The sequence below is a fragment of the Ips typographus genome, linkage group LG16, assembly GCF_016097725.1.
Source record: "Ips typographus isolate SLU linkage group LG16, UJ_Ityp_2.0, whole genome shotgun sequence".
NCBI lineage: Eukaryota > Metazoa > Arthropoda > Insecta > Coleoptera > Curculionidae > Ips > Ips typographus.
Genome location: NC_138437.1, coordinates 9334507 through 9350792, shown reverse-complemented (window position 1 = coordinate 9350792; position 16286 = coordinate 9334507). Strand labels below are relative to the sequence as shown.

The 16286-nt window shown below is 33.7% G+C and overlaps 4 protein-coding genes across 6 annotated transcripts; 3 read left to right on the top strand and 1 right to left on the bottom strand.

Annotated features, from left to right (window-relative positions):
• The first annotated feature begins 9 nt into the window (after positions 1-9).
• Positions 10-2955, top strand: Galphai (G protein alpha i subunit). The gene is made up of 5 exons (XM_081994260.1): positions 10-306; positions 396-580; positions 1142-1428; positions 1489-1583; positions 1728-2955. Exons 1-5 carry the CDS (start codon positions 186-188, stop codon positions 2108-2110), a joined length of 1071 nt encoding a protein of 356 aa, XP_081850386.1. The 5' UTR covers positions 10-185; the 3' UTR covers positions 2111-2955.
• An 897-nt stretch (positions 2956-3852) lies between these two features.
• Positions 3853-7034, top strand: VhaAC45 (Vacuolar H[+] ATPase AC45 accessory subunit). 3 transcript variants are annotated; one of them, XM_081994251.1, is made up of 10 exons: positions 3853-4001; positions 4083-4239; positions 4370-4481; positions 4533-4803; positions 5059-5144; positions 5198-5346; positions 5402-5503; positions 5620-5803; positions 5865-6136; positions 6206-7034. In XM_081994251.1, exons 2-9 carry the CDS (start codon positions 4133-4135, stop codon positions 6090-6092), a joined length of 1239 nt encoding a protein of 412 aa, XP_081850377.1. In that variant the 5' UTR covers positions 3853-4001; positions 4083-4132; the 3' UTR covers positions 6093-6136; positions 6206-7034. The 3 variants fall into 3 exon arrangements, with proteins under 3 accessions (XP_081850377.1, XP_081850375.1, XP_081850376.1); XM_081994249.1 differs by having other exon boundaries at positions 3854-4001; positions 5865-7034; XM_081994250.1 differs by having other exon boundaries at positions 3866-3997; positions 5865-7034.
• Positions 7035-8191: 1157 nt separating this feature from the next.
• LOC145738989 (uncharacterized) lies at positions 8192-11901 on the bottom strand. Its single transcript, XM_081994238.1, has 11 exons — positions 10815-11901; positions 10572-10742; positions 10400-10518; positions 10191-10349; positions 10019-10132; positions 9839-9960; positions 9375-9733; positions 9153-9322; positions 8877-9097; positions 8572-8818; positions 8192-8516 (listed from the first exon to the last, which is right to left on the bottom strand). The coding sequence occupies exons 1-11, from the start codon at positions 11743-11745 to the stop codon at positions 8469-8471; spliced, it is 2661 nt and encodes an 886-aa protein (XP_081850364.1). The 5' UTR covers positions 11746-11901; the 3' UTR covers positions 8192-8468.
• A 285-nt stretch (positions 11902-12186) lies between these two features.
• On the top strand, positions 12187-15147 carry Atg4b (Autophagy-related 4b). Its single transcript, XM_081994244.1, has 7 exons — positions 12187-12711; positions 12760-12908; positions 13158-13350; positions 13457-13717; positions 13790-13996; positions 14053-14249; positions 14467-15147. Exons 1-7 carry the CDS (start codon positions 12555-12557, stop codon positions 14635-14637), a joined length of 1335 nt encoding a protein of 444 aa, XP_081850370.1. The 5' UTR covers positions 12187-12554; the 3' UTR covers positions 14638-15147.
• The last annotated feature ends 1139 nt before the right edge of the window (positions 15148-16286 follow it).

The following is a 16286-nucleotide window of genomic DNA, read 5'->3' as shown; positions in this document are numbered from 1 at the left end:
TTTTTTAGTCATATACAATCATTGCATTTGCAATATATCAACTCGAGTCTTTACCAACCTTGAGGTTGAAGTCAAGCCAAAGCTAAAAAGCCAACGGATTATTTGTGGGGTGGAGTATTTAGAGCCACAGGATTTTGTGTAAAAAGCCATTTCAAATAAGTCAAAACAAAGTTGTTTTGGAAAAAATGGGTTGTGCTGTAAGTACAACAGGGGATAAAGCTGCTCAAGCTCGGTCCAGAAAAATCGACCGGGATCTGAGGGCCGATGGAGAAAGAGCCGCCAGTGAAGTCAAGCTGCTTCTTCTAGGTAATGAATTTTTTTTGTGATCACAATTTTACTGCAGTAGTTGAAGCAATAAGTCATGCATGTTATAAATAATAATTTTGGCATTCCAGGGGCTGGAGAGTCTGGAAAAAGCACAATTGTAAAACAAATGAAAATAATCCATGAACTGGGATATTCTCAAGAAGAATGTGAACAGTACAGACCTGTGGTGTACAGTAACACCATACAGAGTCTAATGGCTATTATAAGAGCAATGGGTCAATTACGAATTGATTTTGCTGAACCCAGTAAAGCTGTGAGTATAATATTTTGTATTATTCAAAAGTTTAGACTAATGCATTTAATTGTTAGTTGCTTTATTGATTCACATTTTTTATTTGTTTTCAAGCATTTCTTCATTTAGATGTTGTAGTGTGCTTAGAATTATTATTGTTGTAGATATTACTAGTGATAAAATGACTAGAAAAAGTTTAAAGTCAGTTGTGCAGTAATTAATTCCAACTTCCCATTTTGCTGTCTTTTTTTAAACTTTTGTATGCTTTTAGTTTAGTGTCAAGGTGTTTTTAATATTATCTATCACTAATCAGTCCCTTGATAATATATTTATGAAAAATACATAACATCTTTGTGTAAGGATCCAATCTCCTGAAACTATATTGATACATATTCAATATTTACTTCACAATGACAAAAAACATTCTTTGTTTTGTTTTGACCTATTTTTTTTATTCTGGTATGTATAGAGTCTGAAGATTTTTGAAAGATTGAATTAGAACTACATTTGTTTGAGACTTTGTTGTATTTCTACACAACTTATTGCCTTAACAAAGGTTATTTTGTTTTATCACATGTTTAGGATGTTGCCAGGCAGTTTTTCACCTTTGCTAGTGCAGCAGAAGAAGGTGAACTAACTCCAGATTTGGTAATGCTAATGAAAAGATTATGGCAAGATCCTGGAGTTCAGTTGTGTTTTTCGCGATCTCGCGAATATCAGCTGAACGATTCGGCGGCATACTACTTAAATTCGCTGGACAGAATATCGCAAAAGAACTATGTTCCTACACAGCAAGATGTGCTGAGAACTCGAGTAAAGACTACAGGCATTGTGGAGACGCATTTCGCTTTTAAGAATCTTCATTTTAAGTAAGTGTTCTTAAGGTTTAAAATGTGGAATGTAATAGATTTGTTTTTTTGTTTAATTAGAATGTTTGATGTTGGTGGGCAGAGATCAGAAAGGAAAAAATGGATTCATTGCTTTGAAGGGGTTACAGCCATCATTTTTTGCGTCGCGTTATCAGGTAATCATTTAATTAGCAAACAATGTAGTTATTAATGCTGCATATGGTGCTTTGAGGTCATAGTGCCATAAATCGAATATAGGACGTGGCATCATGTGCATATATAAAAAGTGCTGGTAATTAATTGATGTTATCTCTGTTTAGGTTATGATTTGGTTTTGGCGGAAGATGAAGAAATGAATCGCATGATAGAATCTATGAAGTTATTTGACTCCATTTGTAATAGCAAATGGTTTGTGACTACTTCAATTATTCTCTTTCTGAACAAGAAAGATTTGTTTGAGGAGAAAATTGCTCGAAGCCCCTTGACTATTTGTTTTCCTGAATACCCCGGCCCCAACACTTATGAAGACGCGTCAGCTTATATTCGAATGAAATTCGAGAACCTTAATAGAAGAAAGGATCAAAAGGAGATCTATACACATTTCACTTGTGCTACTGACACCAACAATATTCAATTTGTTTTTGATTCAGTCACAGATGTCATTATTAAAAACAACTTGAAGGATTGTGGGTTGCTCAGATAAGTTACTTAATTATGTTATTTTCATCTGAAGGAACATTTTTTCCTATATGTGCATGAAAACAGCGGTAGATGTACATAAAGGTATCTAAATGTCTGACATTTTTTGTTCTCTCTCTCTAATTTCGAAATTATGTACTTATGCTAAAGAGTCTGTGTCAGTCCCGATCCAACCAACCCGAATAAATGTAGTTGTGAATAGTTTAGTGATTTAGTTTAGTATATAGTTAATATGACTTCTAACCGCCTTCCAACACTCCATAAAATAACTAACTTGTGGAAGGTCAACTGTTTAAAAATAATTTGTGTTTTCAAACTAATTTTAAGTGCTGTTTACTCTTATCATTCCACAATACATTTGTCTTTACAGGTTTTCTACTTTAATTTAAGACATTAAGAGGTAATATTGTACTTGAAGACTGATTTTGAAAATGTATAGCCAATGGGATCAATCAATGAATTTATTTTCAAAAAGTATTTTGCAGCATCACATTTATAAGCGTGTTAATACTAGCTTTTACAAAATCATCAGGACATTTCTTGTCCCAGTATGATCTATAATAAATGTCTTCTCAAACTATAAATACCTTCCAGTATTTACATTTTTTGTAGAATTTTTATAAGTTTAGATCAAGATGTTCGAATGTTGGACCCTTTATAGTGGTCACATAATATTTTTTATATTTATTCATTCTTACCCTTAAGTTTTTTTTTGATAAACATATATTTTTGTACAACTGATTTATAACCTAGTGTATATAATAATTCACAAATACGTATATGTTTTCATTAAAATAGCATATATATCTGTTGACAAATACATTCATATTATATATATACACATTTAAAGTTGTGGATTTTTTAATTATCCCACACTCAACCCAGGTAAATAGGTCCTAAATGTATATACAGGTAAAAAATTCAGCACTTCATTTTCTTAATTTCTTTAAAAAATTGATAGTCCCAGTCCCTACACTCTATTTCTAATTTGGCTGACAATTTCTAACTTTGTTTATTTTTTAAGTTTTTAACCGCCATTTGTACCGTCGTACAAGTGTGGATTAGAGTGTGACTCTTTGCACCTGTACTGTCACAGTCTGACCCACACTTAAATTAAGCTCGGCCACAAAACGAGGGTAACTGAAACATGGCGCACGTGACGCCGTAACCGCAATGAGCCTAACAAGTTCGAACGAGCAAAACAAAAACTAAAAAATGGATATTTTTTTCTAGAAGTTGAGAAGTCCAGAGGTTCCATTGCACACCAGGGGCATATTTGTACCAAAGGACCTTATATTATAGATGAAATAAGCACTTTAATAAAAATAAGATTTTCATAAGTCATAAGTGGTGTCTAAAGCGCGTCAATTTTGACATAAAACGTTGATAATTAAGTAGTGTAATGCGCTAATACTTACAATTTCACATAAAATATGCGATAAAACGGCAATCAATAACTTGATATTTACGGTGTCAAACTTTGTTTCAAATTCAAACAAAACTCTAACCAACGCCACCTATGCGTAATAAATACATAACTTTTCTCATTTGTCTTGAAAAATTTTTTTAGTTATTCTAATGTTGGTACATCATACGCAAAAGTTAAAATTATTAATACTCTTAAAAGATGAACGCTTATATGTATTTATTACTAAAACTATATTATTTCCCTTGATTATATAATATATTGGTATTACTTACTTTCGAAACTCTGAAATAATGTTTTTTTATATGTAAATTGTTTTAAATGAAAAATCTGTTGGTAGCTCTGATTGTGACAATGACATCGACATCGCCCAATTCAGCTGACTTGATAATAATTGACTATCAAATCAAATGATCTATCGTATTGCTTCGCGACCCTGCTGGTTTGGGTTTGAATTTGAAAGTTGTAAGTAAGTACCGCCGTCAAAACTGTGCTAACATCATTATCGAATTCACGTGATCTTGTAACTTGGTGTAACAAAACCCTACAGGTTCCAGAGGGAGGCTAACCCTTCCAAAACTACTCTAAAAGCCTAGGAAAATGGCCTTATCTCTACGTTACATGTTGGGGACTTTATTGTTTAGTATTCTAGTTTATCAACCCTGTACATCCGAACTTGTTCCCGTTTATATATGGGGCTCTCAAAGGTGAGTATTCCCTTTTACTCTTTTACAGTGTATATTTGCACAGTTCCAATTCAGAAATTCTAAAAGACTTGTAGTTAGCTTTAATAATACAGTTATTAACACAAAACTAAAGTCATATGACTTAATTCAGAGTAGTGGAACCCAGCCCTGCATTACATAGGCTAAGCCAGAGTTCATTCCAAGATGAAATTGTTAACAATTTGAAGGATATTCCTAGGATAGTGGTTTTTGCTGAGCAGTCTGTAAGTTAATACTTTTTTATTTAGTGCCAAATTTATCACACTCTACTTTAGCTTAGCCCTGAAGATCTTGGACACAGGGACTCCTCAGGAAATGTGGCATTTCCAAATCTCTCTAAAGTTTATGAAACTTCCAAAGTAACATACTTGATGCATGTTCAAAATCCACTTAAGGCACTTGAAAATTCTTTTGATGATGTTGAGGAAATTTCTGTTGCAAAGCTGGAGGATGAAGGTTACTCAATACCTGATGCTCAGCTGGTTATTATTAACTTAAATGATGCCACTGATGATGAAAGAAGGTCTGATATGCTAAAAAGGCATGGTAAGTAGTGGTTTAATAGTTCTATGGAATTTGGTACAGTGATCTCATTGTTGTTTCACTTTTCTTGCACTGTTTTTTGTGATTAATATTGTTTCCATAGTAAGTGCATGTTGTTTGTTCTTTTTCTGTTTATTGTGTGTTTTACACTCATTTTTATACTTTAATATTGAGTCACCTGATGTTTACAATTAAGCATGCATACTCACAAAAAATACCAATATTATGTGGTAAATTTATTATTTTACCTACTTCTAGATGAGCTGATTAGTCAACTTATCAGCAGTCTGAAGGAAAAGGATGAAAACATATTGGCTATCTATACTGCCCACCATGCATCTTGGGTAAGATTTATAAGTATTATTTTTAAAACTTGCAAAAATTCCATGATATGTAGACTGGGCCAAGTTTGTCTCATCTAAGGAAAATAAGGGCTCTTACTACAGACACAAATGCTACTGTGAATAAATATATGGATAATGACACAATCCTCTTTTACACTTCTGGAGATGCAACCATTTTAAGTGGCTCTGGCAGCAGCGCTGTGTAATAATGTTTTAAATTAATTATACCTTTAATATGATTGTGTATGATGTTTTAGCACGACAACTGTTTCTTTAACTTATGCAGCCACTAGTGATAATTCCAGTGTTACTCTTACTGGGAGTGGAACTGATAACAGTTCTGTAGCTGTGAATGTAAGGTAAGCCTTACTGAACTTTATGTATACTAGTTGGTTTTAACATTGTTGATTTAGTGTGACACTAAAGCTGTAGCAGATTAACTGTTAGAATTAACAAAATGTATATATTTTTGCAGCTTTCGATTTGTGAAATCCAATACTGCTTATTGGTATTTGGATGCCACAGATCTTGTACATGGAACTAGCACTTGGAGTGGAAACTTAAATTCTACTGTATATGCCCCTTTAGGATTTTCTTATACTTGTGGAAATCAAACTTTTAGTACTGATAACTTTTCAATTACGTTCCTGCAATTCCAAGTGAGTTTACTTAAATGATTTAGGAGATGACTTTATCAACTTTTTTAATTGTACTTTCAAGGTTGAGCCAGTAATTTTCAAATCAACTTACCTGACTAAACAGCATAAATTTGATGATCCTTACAACTGCGTAGGATTTACTACTATTCCGATCTGGTCAGGTCTATTTGTAACTTTCATCTTTCTACTCATTATGACTTTCGGTCTGACAATGATGATGGATATTAGAACAATGGACCGCTTTGATGATGCGAAAGGAAAAACTATTACCATCAACACTTCCGAATAAAGCAAATCCAAGTAGTATCTAAATAAGCAGTATTATGCGGACGGGTAAGGTGTCGAAATTATTTTAAAACCGCTCAATGTTTATTGGTTATGCCTACTTCCTGTTTCAACTAGGATGCCTTCTCTTTAGTCTATGTTGTTCGCGTAAGGCCTAACCCCTCATAATAGGCTTTAAGGTGGATCTTGTGATACCTGTAAACTTTCCTTACCAACCTTTGCCACCTTACTGCGTTTTAATTAGGCCGTAACTGCCTATATATTTATATACATACATATACTTACTTATACACTGTTGTTCATTCTATATCCCCTGGACTTACTCTTATAATGCTCTTATAGTAGGTACAACTACAATCTTCAAGTAGATCTAGATATAAATGTATGTATTGGACGACTTGAAAACGAATTAATTTGTCCAGAAGATTTAGAAAAATTATATTATACACAGATAACGACAATAGAATTTTTATTATATTTTGGATGTATATTATTACAAGATGATTGTTGCCCTAGAGTAGAGTAGGAATTATTGTTGAACATGTAGTTCCAACGTTGTTAAAATTGTATGTAATTTTATGTTACTTTTTTTTTCCACTTACCATGGCCTATTGTATCTTTATTTCTCCGTATTAAATATTATGTATATACACAAGTATGTTTCCAAGTGTCCTTGCTACTTTCTTTATTTAATTATTATTGGTGAAAGGTTATATACTTTATCTTTATATAGTGGATAGTGTAGTAGTGATCATATTGTTATATTAAGTAGAGTTTACACATGCATAGATTTACTTGGGCCAATAAAAACTGGTGTGCAAGTAAATCTATGCATGTGTAAACTTCTTTAAATCAATTTTTCCAATTTTGTTTAGTTATGTATATATATAGTTTTTCTTTCCCGGACGTCTGTAGTGTTCAGTGTTACATAAATACTTACAAACCATTTTGTGTTCAGTTTTATTTATTAACCTTTAGCTTAAATGGACAAGTGCACAACTGCTACAGGTGATAGGTATTCTTCAAACGCAAGGTTAACGATTAACAACACTGTATAAAAGTGCGGCTCCGAGAATACTTTACTTGGCGTTAAACGAAATTGATTCGGGCAGTGGTGTAAGCGCTAGAGACGAAATAAAGAATTAATAATAAGCATTTATTTCCTACAGGTAACAGAACCCACTTACAGAAAATGAGCAACACATTAAAAAGAAATAAACAAAGTACATTGCATACACTTAAAAACTATAAATTAAGATTAAGACCTTGCTCTTAAACTTACACAAGCAGTACGCCAACAGCTTTAATACTCGTAAATACGCTCGACCGTAATGATGGTTTAGTAAATCGTCTATCAAAAATTCAAGGGAATCAGCGTTGATATCACATGCATGGCAAATACGATTGAATACCGAGCACATTCGGTGAAGAGGACTCTGCATGCAAACATTGGACCTGTCCACACCGAGAAAGAATGTAGGTGTATGCCTAGCTGCCAAACGAGGAATGAGAAAATTAAGACCCTCCAACAGAAAAGGGCAGTCCACTTTATGATGCAACAGCCCAAGCAAGAATCTCAATGAGTGAGTTTCCCTTCTCACAGCAAGGGATGGTTCTCTAAAACGCTGTAAAAGGAGACTGTGGTCATATCCCCTAAGCTGACCACGAGAGTCCAATGCTTCACAGGCGACCTGAGATAAGGAAGCCAAATTGGTAGTACAAGACCTAGAATCGAAAAATCCGTGCTGATTTACAGAGTCTACTGTGAATTTGCGGAAATATTGAGCCATACAGAATGATTTCGAGGAGCTTGGCAAAGTTGCAGTCGATAATTCTCGACCATGCCAGGATCACCCTTCTTTAAGACAGGACTTTGGGCCTCTTCCACACTTCGGGAAGACAGAAAGACGACAGTACAAGGTCATAAATATACGCTAGGGGCCTCGCCAGGACGCCAGCGCAGTCCCGAACCAAGAAACTCGGAACTCCATCAGTCAAACCGGTTTTGAGCCTCTTACTGGCAACCAAAACATCACTCTCTGTTATTTTAGAAACAATAACTATACTAGAAAGAGACAAGGAGTCTAATAATAAAGCAACAGATTCAATTTTAAACACTGTTATACTAGATTAAGATGAAGCGACATACTCTTAACAGGAAACATACATATACACGGTAACATAAAACGAATAAGGAGTTTTAAAGCCGGCTCTCAAAGACCGGTGTTGTGGGAATTGCTACTACCTTGACATACAATTGATAATATGGACGTTTTATGTAAATAAAAAAACAAACACATAAAAGCTATGAAAATTTACAAAATATAAACACATGAATTCAATTTTAATTTTTTATACTTAAAAGTTAAACCTAAATTGTTTAGTCGTTGCCTGATTCGGAACTTTCCGAATGACCTTCTGAACTGTCCTGAAAACCAACAAAAAAATGTTTCTTCTAATTTCGACATTATGATAGTGATTACCTCTCCTTCACAATCCGATTCGGAGGAGTCACTGTCAGTACAGCTGGCATACTCTTCTTGCTTTTTAGCGCAAAAAGCAGCCAGTTCCTCTTTAGTCAAAGTTTTTAGGTACTTCTCAAAATCTTTGATGTACTTCTCCTTAATGTTAGTCAGGTCCTTTTCGTATTCTTTTCTTTCTGTGTGGCTTAACCTCTTCCAAGCTACTTTATCACCTCCCGTTTTTTCCACAAAATACTTAAAAGTTGACCTGAAACCAAACAATTAACCTGATTAAGAAAACCCTCATACACAGTATATGGGCAAACCTCGGAGGCGGTGTGGGATTTTCCACTTTCAACCCTTTAGACTGCTTGTTTCGTGTTCGTTCTGATCTTTTTGTTGCGACGGCCCCACTAGTAGATGGTTTCGAAGTGACGGTGGCGTTTTTACGTTTTTTAGGAACGTTCTTCAGTATTTCTTCTTGCCGCTTGTCTTCTGGTAATCTAGCTAAGTATGCTTGGAAATCTTCTTGGTACTGTTCTTGAACCTGAAATAGAAAAACATTACCCCAGAACTAAAAATTGCGTCGTCAAATAACTTGCTTGAATTAACAGTTGTCTATACTGTTCACGCTCTTCCTCGGTCATGGCCTTCCACTTTGTTGATGTATAATTCCATTTTTCCTTAGGTGGTATAGATGCGGTTTCTGAACTTTGAAGTGTCATGCTTATAAATAAGCTGTATGCAGAAGTCGGAGGCTTCTTTGGTTTCCCTAAATCGTTAAAGTTAACGTTAAAAAGCATTTACTTTGAACAACACTTTACCAGCTAGCTTATCCTTTAATTCAATTTCTTGCCTAGTTAAAACTGGTTTGCTCGTTTGCGTCTTAGGGGTATATTCCGGATGCCTGGACATGAAATCTTTAAGTTCCTTTTCATACTTGCTGTGTTGTTCTTCTGCCAATTTTATCCAGTATAATTTCTTTTCCCCTGACATTTGCAGCCACTTTTCACGACACACTTCTTTAAATTCGGTCTTGTCTTCGTCCAAGATTTTTTCTCGAGCCGATTCAGAGGCCACAAACAATTTGTACGCGTTTGGTGGTCGGTTTGGTGGTTTTTCTTTAGTAGAGGCTCGACGGGTTTTTTTTGGTTCAATCTTTCGTAACTCGGGATGATTCATACTAGATATTAAAAATACTGCAACTTAATAAGATTTATATACACGGGGAAGGGAGGAGAGGGGGTGTGGACGTCTTAAAAGAATAGTTTTGGCTATAAAAACTTACTAAAATTCCTCCATTTGTGCTTTATACTGTTCCCTCCGTTTAGCTGATAAAGCCTCATATTTTTGCTTTTTTGCTGCAGGCAGGTTTTGATACAACTCACCAATGTATTTGGTCAGTTCCACCTAAGTCAAGAGCCCTTACATTACACCAAGTTCAATTAGAATAAACCATCAAACCTACCGAATCAAGCTCTGGTCTTTCCTTGGCGATTTTCTCTTTTTTTCTAAGGAAATAAAGAAAATAAGAGCTTAAAGGGCGTTTTGGCTTATCAGGAAACTTGGATGATTTAGATGCCTGGAAAAGACAGCAGTAAAACTTGTGTGAAACTTAGCAGTATGTAGCAAAGACATACTTTAGATTTGCGTGAAGGAATGGCGTTTAAATCAAGGGTTTCAATGACTTGTTTCACATCATTAGTGATTTCTGAAAGAAGTCGGTAATGACGCACTTTCTTCATTAATTTCTCCCAAATTCTCTGACATTGTTCCAATGTATAGTTCTTGAAACAAACCTACCCAAACAAATTTAATTACACATTATTTTAATAATATGAAAACTTACATTTTGCCAATCCAAACACCTTATTCGATGTCGGTAGTTTTTATTGTCCCCATCTGGAATGACTTGTTGAATTCTTTGTACTAAAATTAACTGATCTTCTTTTGGCATTAATGTGGTGTCTAAAATATACCATTTAGTTACAATTCTTGGTACACAGATTATAAATACCTACCCTTTGAAATTTCTTTCTTTTTAGGTTTTTCTTTGGAACTTCCTGATTGTTCAATATCTGAACTGTCATCAGGACTGTGTTTTGTAAAAGCCATGCTGTCATGATTATCCTCAGAACTTTCAAGGTCTGGTTCTTCTTTAATTTTTAAATCTGATGTGACATTTTTAATAGCTAAAATTAACATAATGTCTTAATAAAAGAACATTGTGCTATTGTAAAAAGTACATCACCCAGTCAACTTACGTGTTTTAGGCCTTGCTTTCTTAACCTGTGACAAATTCTTCAGTGTTATGTTCAATTCTTCCATATCTGAGCTGTCTGAGGATTCTGTTTTTCCAACATTATCTGGAAAGCTGTATGTTTGCTTTCCACTATGATCATGACTTTTCTGTTGTGTTGTATGACTTTTATGTGAACCTTTTGCTTCTGACTTAATTCCATCAACTGTTAATGGAGATACTTTAACATCCTCTGTTAAATTTTTGTTTGACTTTGACTTGATTATTTTTGCTGGTAGTTGTTTTGTTGAAAAATGTGTTTCACACTCTGCCATTTCCCTTTTAACTTTCAGACTCTCTGTCTCATCAATTCTTACTTTTTTCTTAGGTTTTTTTAAAATGTTTCCATCAAACAATATATCATGTAATGTCTTAGTTTTTTGGGTTTCTTCCTGTAGGTGCTCACTGTTATTTGAGCTTTCTGACACATTTTTTTCACCACGATTTTGTGGCTTTTTCTTACTCTTTTTTTCATTCAAATCTAGTAGTGTGTCCTGTCCATTAACTGGATTCAAATCATTAAGTTCAACTGGAGATTGAGATCTTGATTTTGTTTGAAATCCATTTTCATTTATTGTATAATCTTTCCATATTAAATCTTCATTACCACCGGTTTCTTCATCTAAACTTTCATTCATTAAGTCAGATTTTTTCTTAATATCACCTTTGGTAGGTCGACCAGGTTTCTTTCTCTCTGTAGGACTTACTGGATGATCAGCTTTGTTGTTTTTATGTTTCGGCTTTGCGTTAGTGTGTTTACGCAGTTGAGAGTTTTGAGAATTACCAGAAGAGTCACTAGAAACCGCTTCAACAAATTTTGTTTGTGGTTTTTGTCTTTTGGGTCTTACTGGATCAGATGAGGAGTCAACAGCTTCAGAATGCCTTCTTCTTTTCATGTTGCCTTTGGAATGATCCGAAATTTAGCCGACCGACTAATACTAGATACCGCACAGTTTGGATAAGGATTAAAACCTTTCTATTAGTTTTGTTTTTATTTACATGCTAATCTCAACCATCTACAGTAAATTAGACGCTAGATCGTTCCTAACATAACCTTTAAATTTGACATTTGCTGTCAAATCAATTGTCATTGTCAAGATAAATCAGATAAACTTCGAATATGTACCATATGTGCAGCGCCATCTACATGTGACTGCTCGAATTCTCTCTCAATGTTTGTCACATCACTCACGCGTAGGAGGAGCAGATCATTTCCTGTTCGCTCTTTGTCTTAATTGGTGTACTGGCAGCTAGTGTGATAAAGATAGAAAACGGACACATATATTCTAACAACAAAATCGCTTAATCGGACCAATCACAAACGGTGGTTCAAGTAATAGTAGAGTAGAAGAGAGAAGAGGTCTTTGGTGCTTATTTTAGTTTTATTTATAGTGATTATTTATAAAAAGTATAGTAATATGTTGAAAGGTTGATGTGTTTGCTGTGTTCTTTTAATTCTAATTTTTACTATAGAAATTGATAATACGTTTAGAGTGTATTGTGTATTTACGGTGATTATATAGTACTCTAGTTAAGTTTTAAAAAGCCTATTGTTTATGGAAAAAGAAAAAGTGATCATAAATAGGTATTTTTTCATTCAAAAAATGAAATGTAATAGATTGCAATTAAGCAGTGCAGGGTAACTGTATTTGTGAATAGGTTTTGGTAATATTGCCTGTTGTGTAATATATTGAAAACTGAAACAATGGAGACCCAGATTGTTTCAAGAGAAAACAGGTCATTTTTTCTTCCAAAATTGACTTCCTCACCTGCAAACTCAGCCAATTTACTACAAGACAATGGTGAAGTTGAGGGCAAAGTTAAAACTCGGTTTCTCTCAATGTGGAATAATGTTAAGTATGGTAAGTTGAAATTTGGAAAGAACAGTTACTATTTGTAGTGTTTAATAGAACTTAATTCAGTAGGAATGAAACTAAAGCCAAATTTCTCTAAGGAATCTCCAGTTTGGTTATTGGGAATGTGCTATAGGAAGTTGGAGGCTCCTACTGATTTAACTGAGCTTGGAACTGATGTTGCAGCATTTCAAAGTCAGCATGATGTAAGGATATTTTTTATATAGTTGTGACAATAATAACAGTTCAAATGTCCTTGTTTGGTAAAACAGTGATTAAAATATAAACATTAATTTCTTCAAAAATATTTGTTTAACCTAAAGTTGTTATTGCAAGTAGGTACATATCAATATAGTAATAATAATCAAAGGAGGGTGTTTGTATAAGTCTTTGTTGTTAATATACTGCAACTGGTTTACTTATTTGGATGTTACTGTGAATGAACATTTTATTAGATTGCAGGCAATGAAGAAGAAGGTTTAGAAGGGTTCAAAAAAGATTTTACCAGTAAGTTATGGTTAACTTATCGTCGAGAATTTCCTATATTAAGTGGATCCACTTATAGCAGTGATTGTGGTTGGGGTTGTATGATTAGGAGTGGGCAAATGCTCATTGCACAAGCTTTAGTGCTTCATTTTTTGGGCAGAGGTAGGTTAAGTCTCTATTTTATGTGGTTGGTAGAGAGAGAAAGAGATCTCTCTGTGACATTCTTCTAGATTAATTAGAAAACAATTTAAATTATTGATTTTACTAGATTGGAGGTATATCCCAGACCAAAGAGAAACCACAGTATACCATCGCAAAATTATTAAATGGTTTGGAGATAAACCCTCAAGAAACAGTCCCTTATCTTTGCATTGTTTGGTTAATATTGGCAAAGGTTTAGGAAAGAAACCTGGAGATTGGTATGGGCCAGGATTGGTGGCACATTTATTTCGACAGGCTTTTAAAGATGCCTCAACAGATAATTTTGAGTTTGATTCTCTTAATGTTTGTGTGGCGACGAACTGCACAGGTATTGGTCACTTAAAGATGCAATGCATAGTGCAATTTTTGTTTTTTGTAATTTATGTATGTAATTTTTTAGTGTACATAAGAGACGTATTCAGGGAGTGTACAGATGCAGCCACAAATCGTTGGAAATCCCTTATTCTGTTAATCCCAGTTAGATTGGGTACTGAAAAGTTTAATTCAATTTATTCACCTTGTTTGACCACTTTGTTAAGTTTAAAAGAGTGTATAGGCATTATTGGAGGCAGACCCAAACATTCACTGTACTTTATTGGATATCAAGGTTTATTTAAATAATAATTGCTGGTTAAGCTCCTGTGTTTAATGAGAATTTTTCAGATGATAAACTAATACATTTAGACCCACACTACTGTCAAGAAGTGGTTGATGTATGGTCACCGGATTTTCCTTTGACGACCTTCCATTGTAGATCACCTAGGAAATTAGCCATTAATAAAATAGATCCGTCATGTTGCATTGGATTTTATTGCCGCACTAGAGAGGATTTTCTTAATCTTATAGAGACTGTACAACCTGTAAGTTTTTATGTATGAAATTATTATACCCTTTATGGCATACTAAAGTTTATGAGACCATTGAAATTGTAAACCAAAGCTGAGATATTGTGACGTCAGTGATTTGGTACTGTTTTCAACAGTTTAGATGTGTTATTTAAAGTATAACAAAATTTTAGTTTGTCTGAAATTCGAACTATTTTTAGACCTATAAAAGTAAAATACATTTTAATTTTAGGTTGTGGTACCACCTCAAGGGGCAGGTGATTACCCTATGTTCACGTTTTGTGACGGCTACAGCTCTGATGCTGAATATTCTCCACTTGATTTTACTTCCCCTGAATTTGACTATACTAATTGCGCTAGTGACGTTGATGACATGGAATCAGAAGCTTTTGAAGTGATTTAGATTAATTTAATGTACTTAAAGTAAAATCCCCATAAGACTGGTAATAGTCGTCTGAACAAATATCGTACTTAACAGTCTTTTTAAATGTCCGATGTAAATCTACTTGTTCAAGTTCTTTTTTATTTTAACGACTTTGCTTTGACGTTGAGTGACTCTCTACCAATATCATCTTCTTGCCATTTTTTAAATAAATATCAGTTCTGTGGAACAAAATAGGAACAAGTGGATAATGAAATTACAGGGATTATGCTTTGTGTGATACTGATATTGTGGATCTCAAAAATTTTAAAATGCATGCTTATTATTCGTTAATAAATTATTTATTAGATTGTTAAAATAACATTTAACTTTACGAAAAAATAAACTTATTTCTGACCTTATACACACTTGACTGGCTTTGAAGTAATTATTTACAAATTTAACTTGTTTGGTATTAAACATGTAGATATAGAATAAATTAATGGCATTATGTAATAAATTTTGTTTATTATATTAAACGTTTAACAGATTCGTTGATGTTTTTTTTGCACCACGTAACTACCACACGACTTTAGTTAATAGGAAGGCGAAAATTGTCTATACAAATAAATTCTCATTTACACCAATTATTTATTATTAGTCTTAGTCGAATATGTCTGTAGACTTAGTTATTAGTAGAGTACGGATTTCTAAAAATGTTGCTTCTTGTAAATAATTGACATCTAATGTGAACGATTTATGCAAAAACGCGTCATTTGACAGATTTTGTTGATGCTTTTTTCTTCGTTTTGTGCTTATTTACTGATATTTTTGTATGGTTTAACTAGTTTTTTTACAAAACAAGGTTTTCAAATTTTTAAAAATAAACTAAACTAATAATTGCTTTGACAAAAAATTGCTGTATTGAAGGCTTCTGAACGACAAAAACATGTTACAAAATGTATAAGTATCAATTTACAAATTTAAACTGACCCAAAAATTTCAAAATACTCCTGAGGAGGTTTAAAAAAATGTAAAAACATTCCAAAACACTACAAAACCTCTAAAATGCCTTGCAAAGCTTACAAAGCAGCCTAGAAGCTTCTAAAAGCTTTTAGAACAGTCTAAAAGCTTCCAAATGCTTTTTAATTTATCTAGAAACTCTCAAAAGATTCCGTGTGCTTCTAAAGCAGTTTAACAGCTTCCAAAAGTTTCTAAAACCGTCTACAAGGTTTCAAATGTCTTAAAGGCAGTCCAGAACCTTCAACGTTCTTTAAACTGCCCAAACACCTTCCAAATGCTCCTAAAGAAGTCTAAAAAGGTTTTAAAACACTACAGAAACATCAGAAGTCTTTCAAAACAGTTTAGAACAGTCTATAAGATTCCAAACGCTTTTCAACTAGTCTATAAGCTCGCAGAAGATATTAAAGGAGTTTAGAAGCTTCAAAAAAATTTTGTGAACTGTGTAAGATATTCCAAATGCCTCTAAAGCATTCCAGAACCTTCAATATCCTGTTTAAACAGTCCAAAAACCTTCCAAATGCTCTCAAGTAGTTCAAAAAACTTTTGAAAGTTTTCAAAACAGTCTAGAAGTTGAACTGGAAAAAATTTTGCATCTCTGAAAGAGTTTTGTGCTTTTTTACAGATTTTTATGCTTTTTTGAAGAAAATATTTTTGCTTTTTAAGCGCTT

Coding starts and splice junctions, on each gene's coding strand:
- Galphai (XM_081994260.1), top strand. CDS start 186: ATGGGTTGTGCTGTAAGTACAACAGGGGATAAAGCTGCTCAAGCTCGG. Junction 1,429..1,488: donor TTTAAGAATCTTCATTTTAA/GTAAGTGTTCTT, acceptor TTGTTTAATTAG/AATGTTTGATGTTGGTGGGC. Junction 1,584..1,727: donor TTTTTGCGTCGCGTTATCAG/GTAATCATTTAA, acceptor ATCTCTGTTTAG/GTTATGATTTGGTTTTGGCG.
- VhaAC45 (XM_081994251.1), top strand. CDS start 4,133: ATGGCCTTATCTCTACGTTACATGTTGGGGACTTTATTGTTTAGTATT. Junction 5,504..5,619: donor TCTGTAGCTGTGAATGTAAG/GTAAGCCTTACT, acceptor ATATTTTTGCAG/CTTTCGATTTGTGAAATCCA. Junction 5,804..5,864: donor TTACGTTCCTGCAATTCCAA/GTGAGTTTACTT, acceptor TGTACTTTCAAG/GTTGAGCCAGTAATTTTCAA.
- LOC145738989 (XM_081994238.1), bottom strand. CDS start 11,745: ATGAAAAGAAGAAGGCATTCTGAAGCTGTTGACTCCTCATCTGATCCA. Junction 10,743..10,814: donor GAAAGCAAGGCCTAAAACAC/GTAAGTTGACTG, acceptor TGTTAATTTTAG/CTATTAAAAATGTCACATCA. Junction 9,961..10,018: donor AAAGACCAGAGCTTGATTCG/GTAGGTTTGATG, acceptor CTCTTGACTTAG/GTGGAACTGACCAAATACAT.
- Atg4b (XM_081994244.1), top strand. CDS start 12,555: ATGGAGACCCAGATTGTTTCAAGAGAAAACAGGTCATTTTTTCTTCCA. Junction 13,718..13,789: donor TGTGGCGACGAACTGCACAG/GTATTGGTCACT, acceptor GTAATTTTTTAG/TGTACATAAGAGACGTATTC. Junction 13,997..14,052: donor GTACTTTATTGGATATCAAG/GTTTATTTAAAT, acceptor AGAATTTTTCAG/ATGATAAACTAATACATTTA.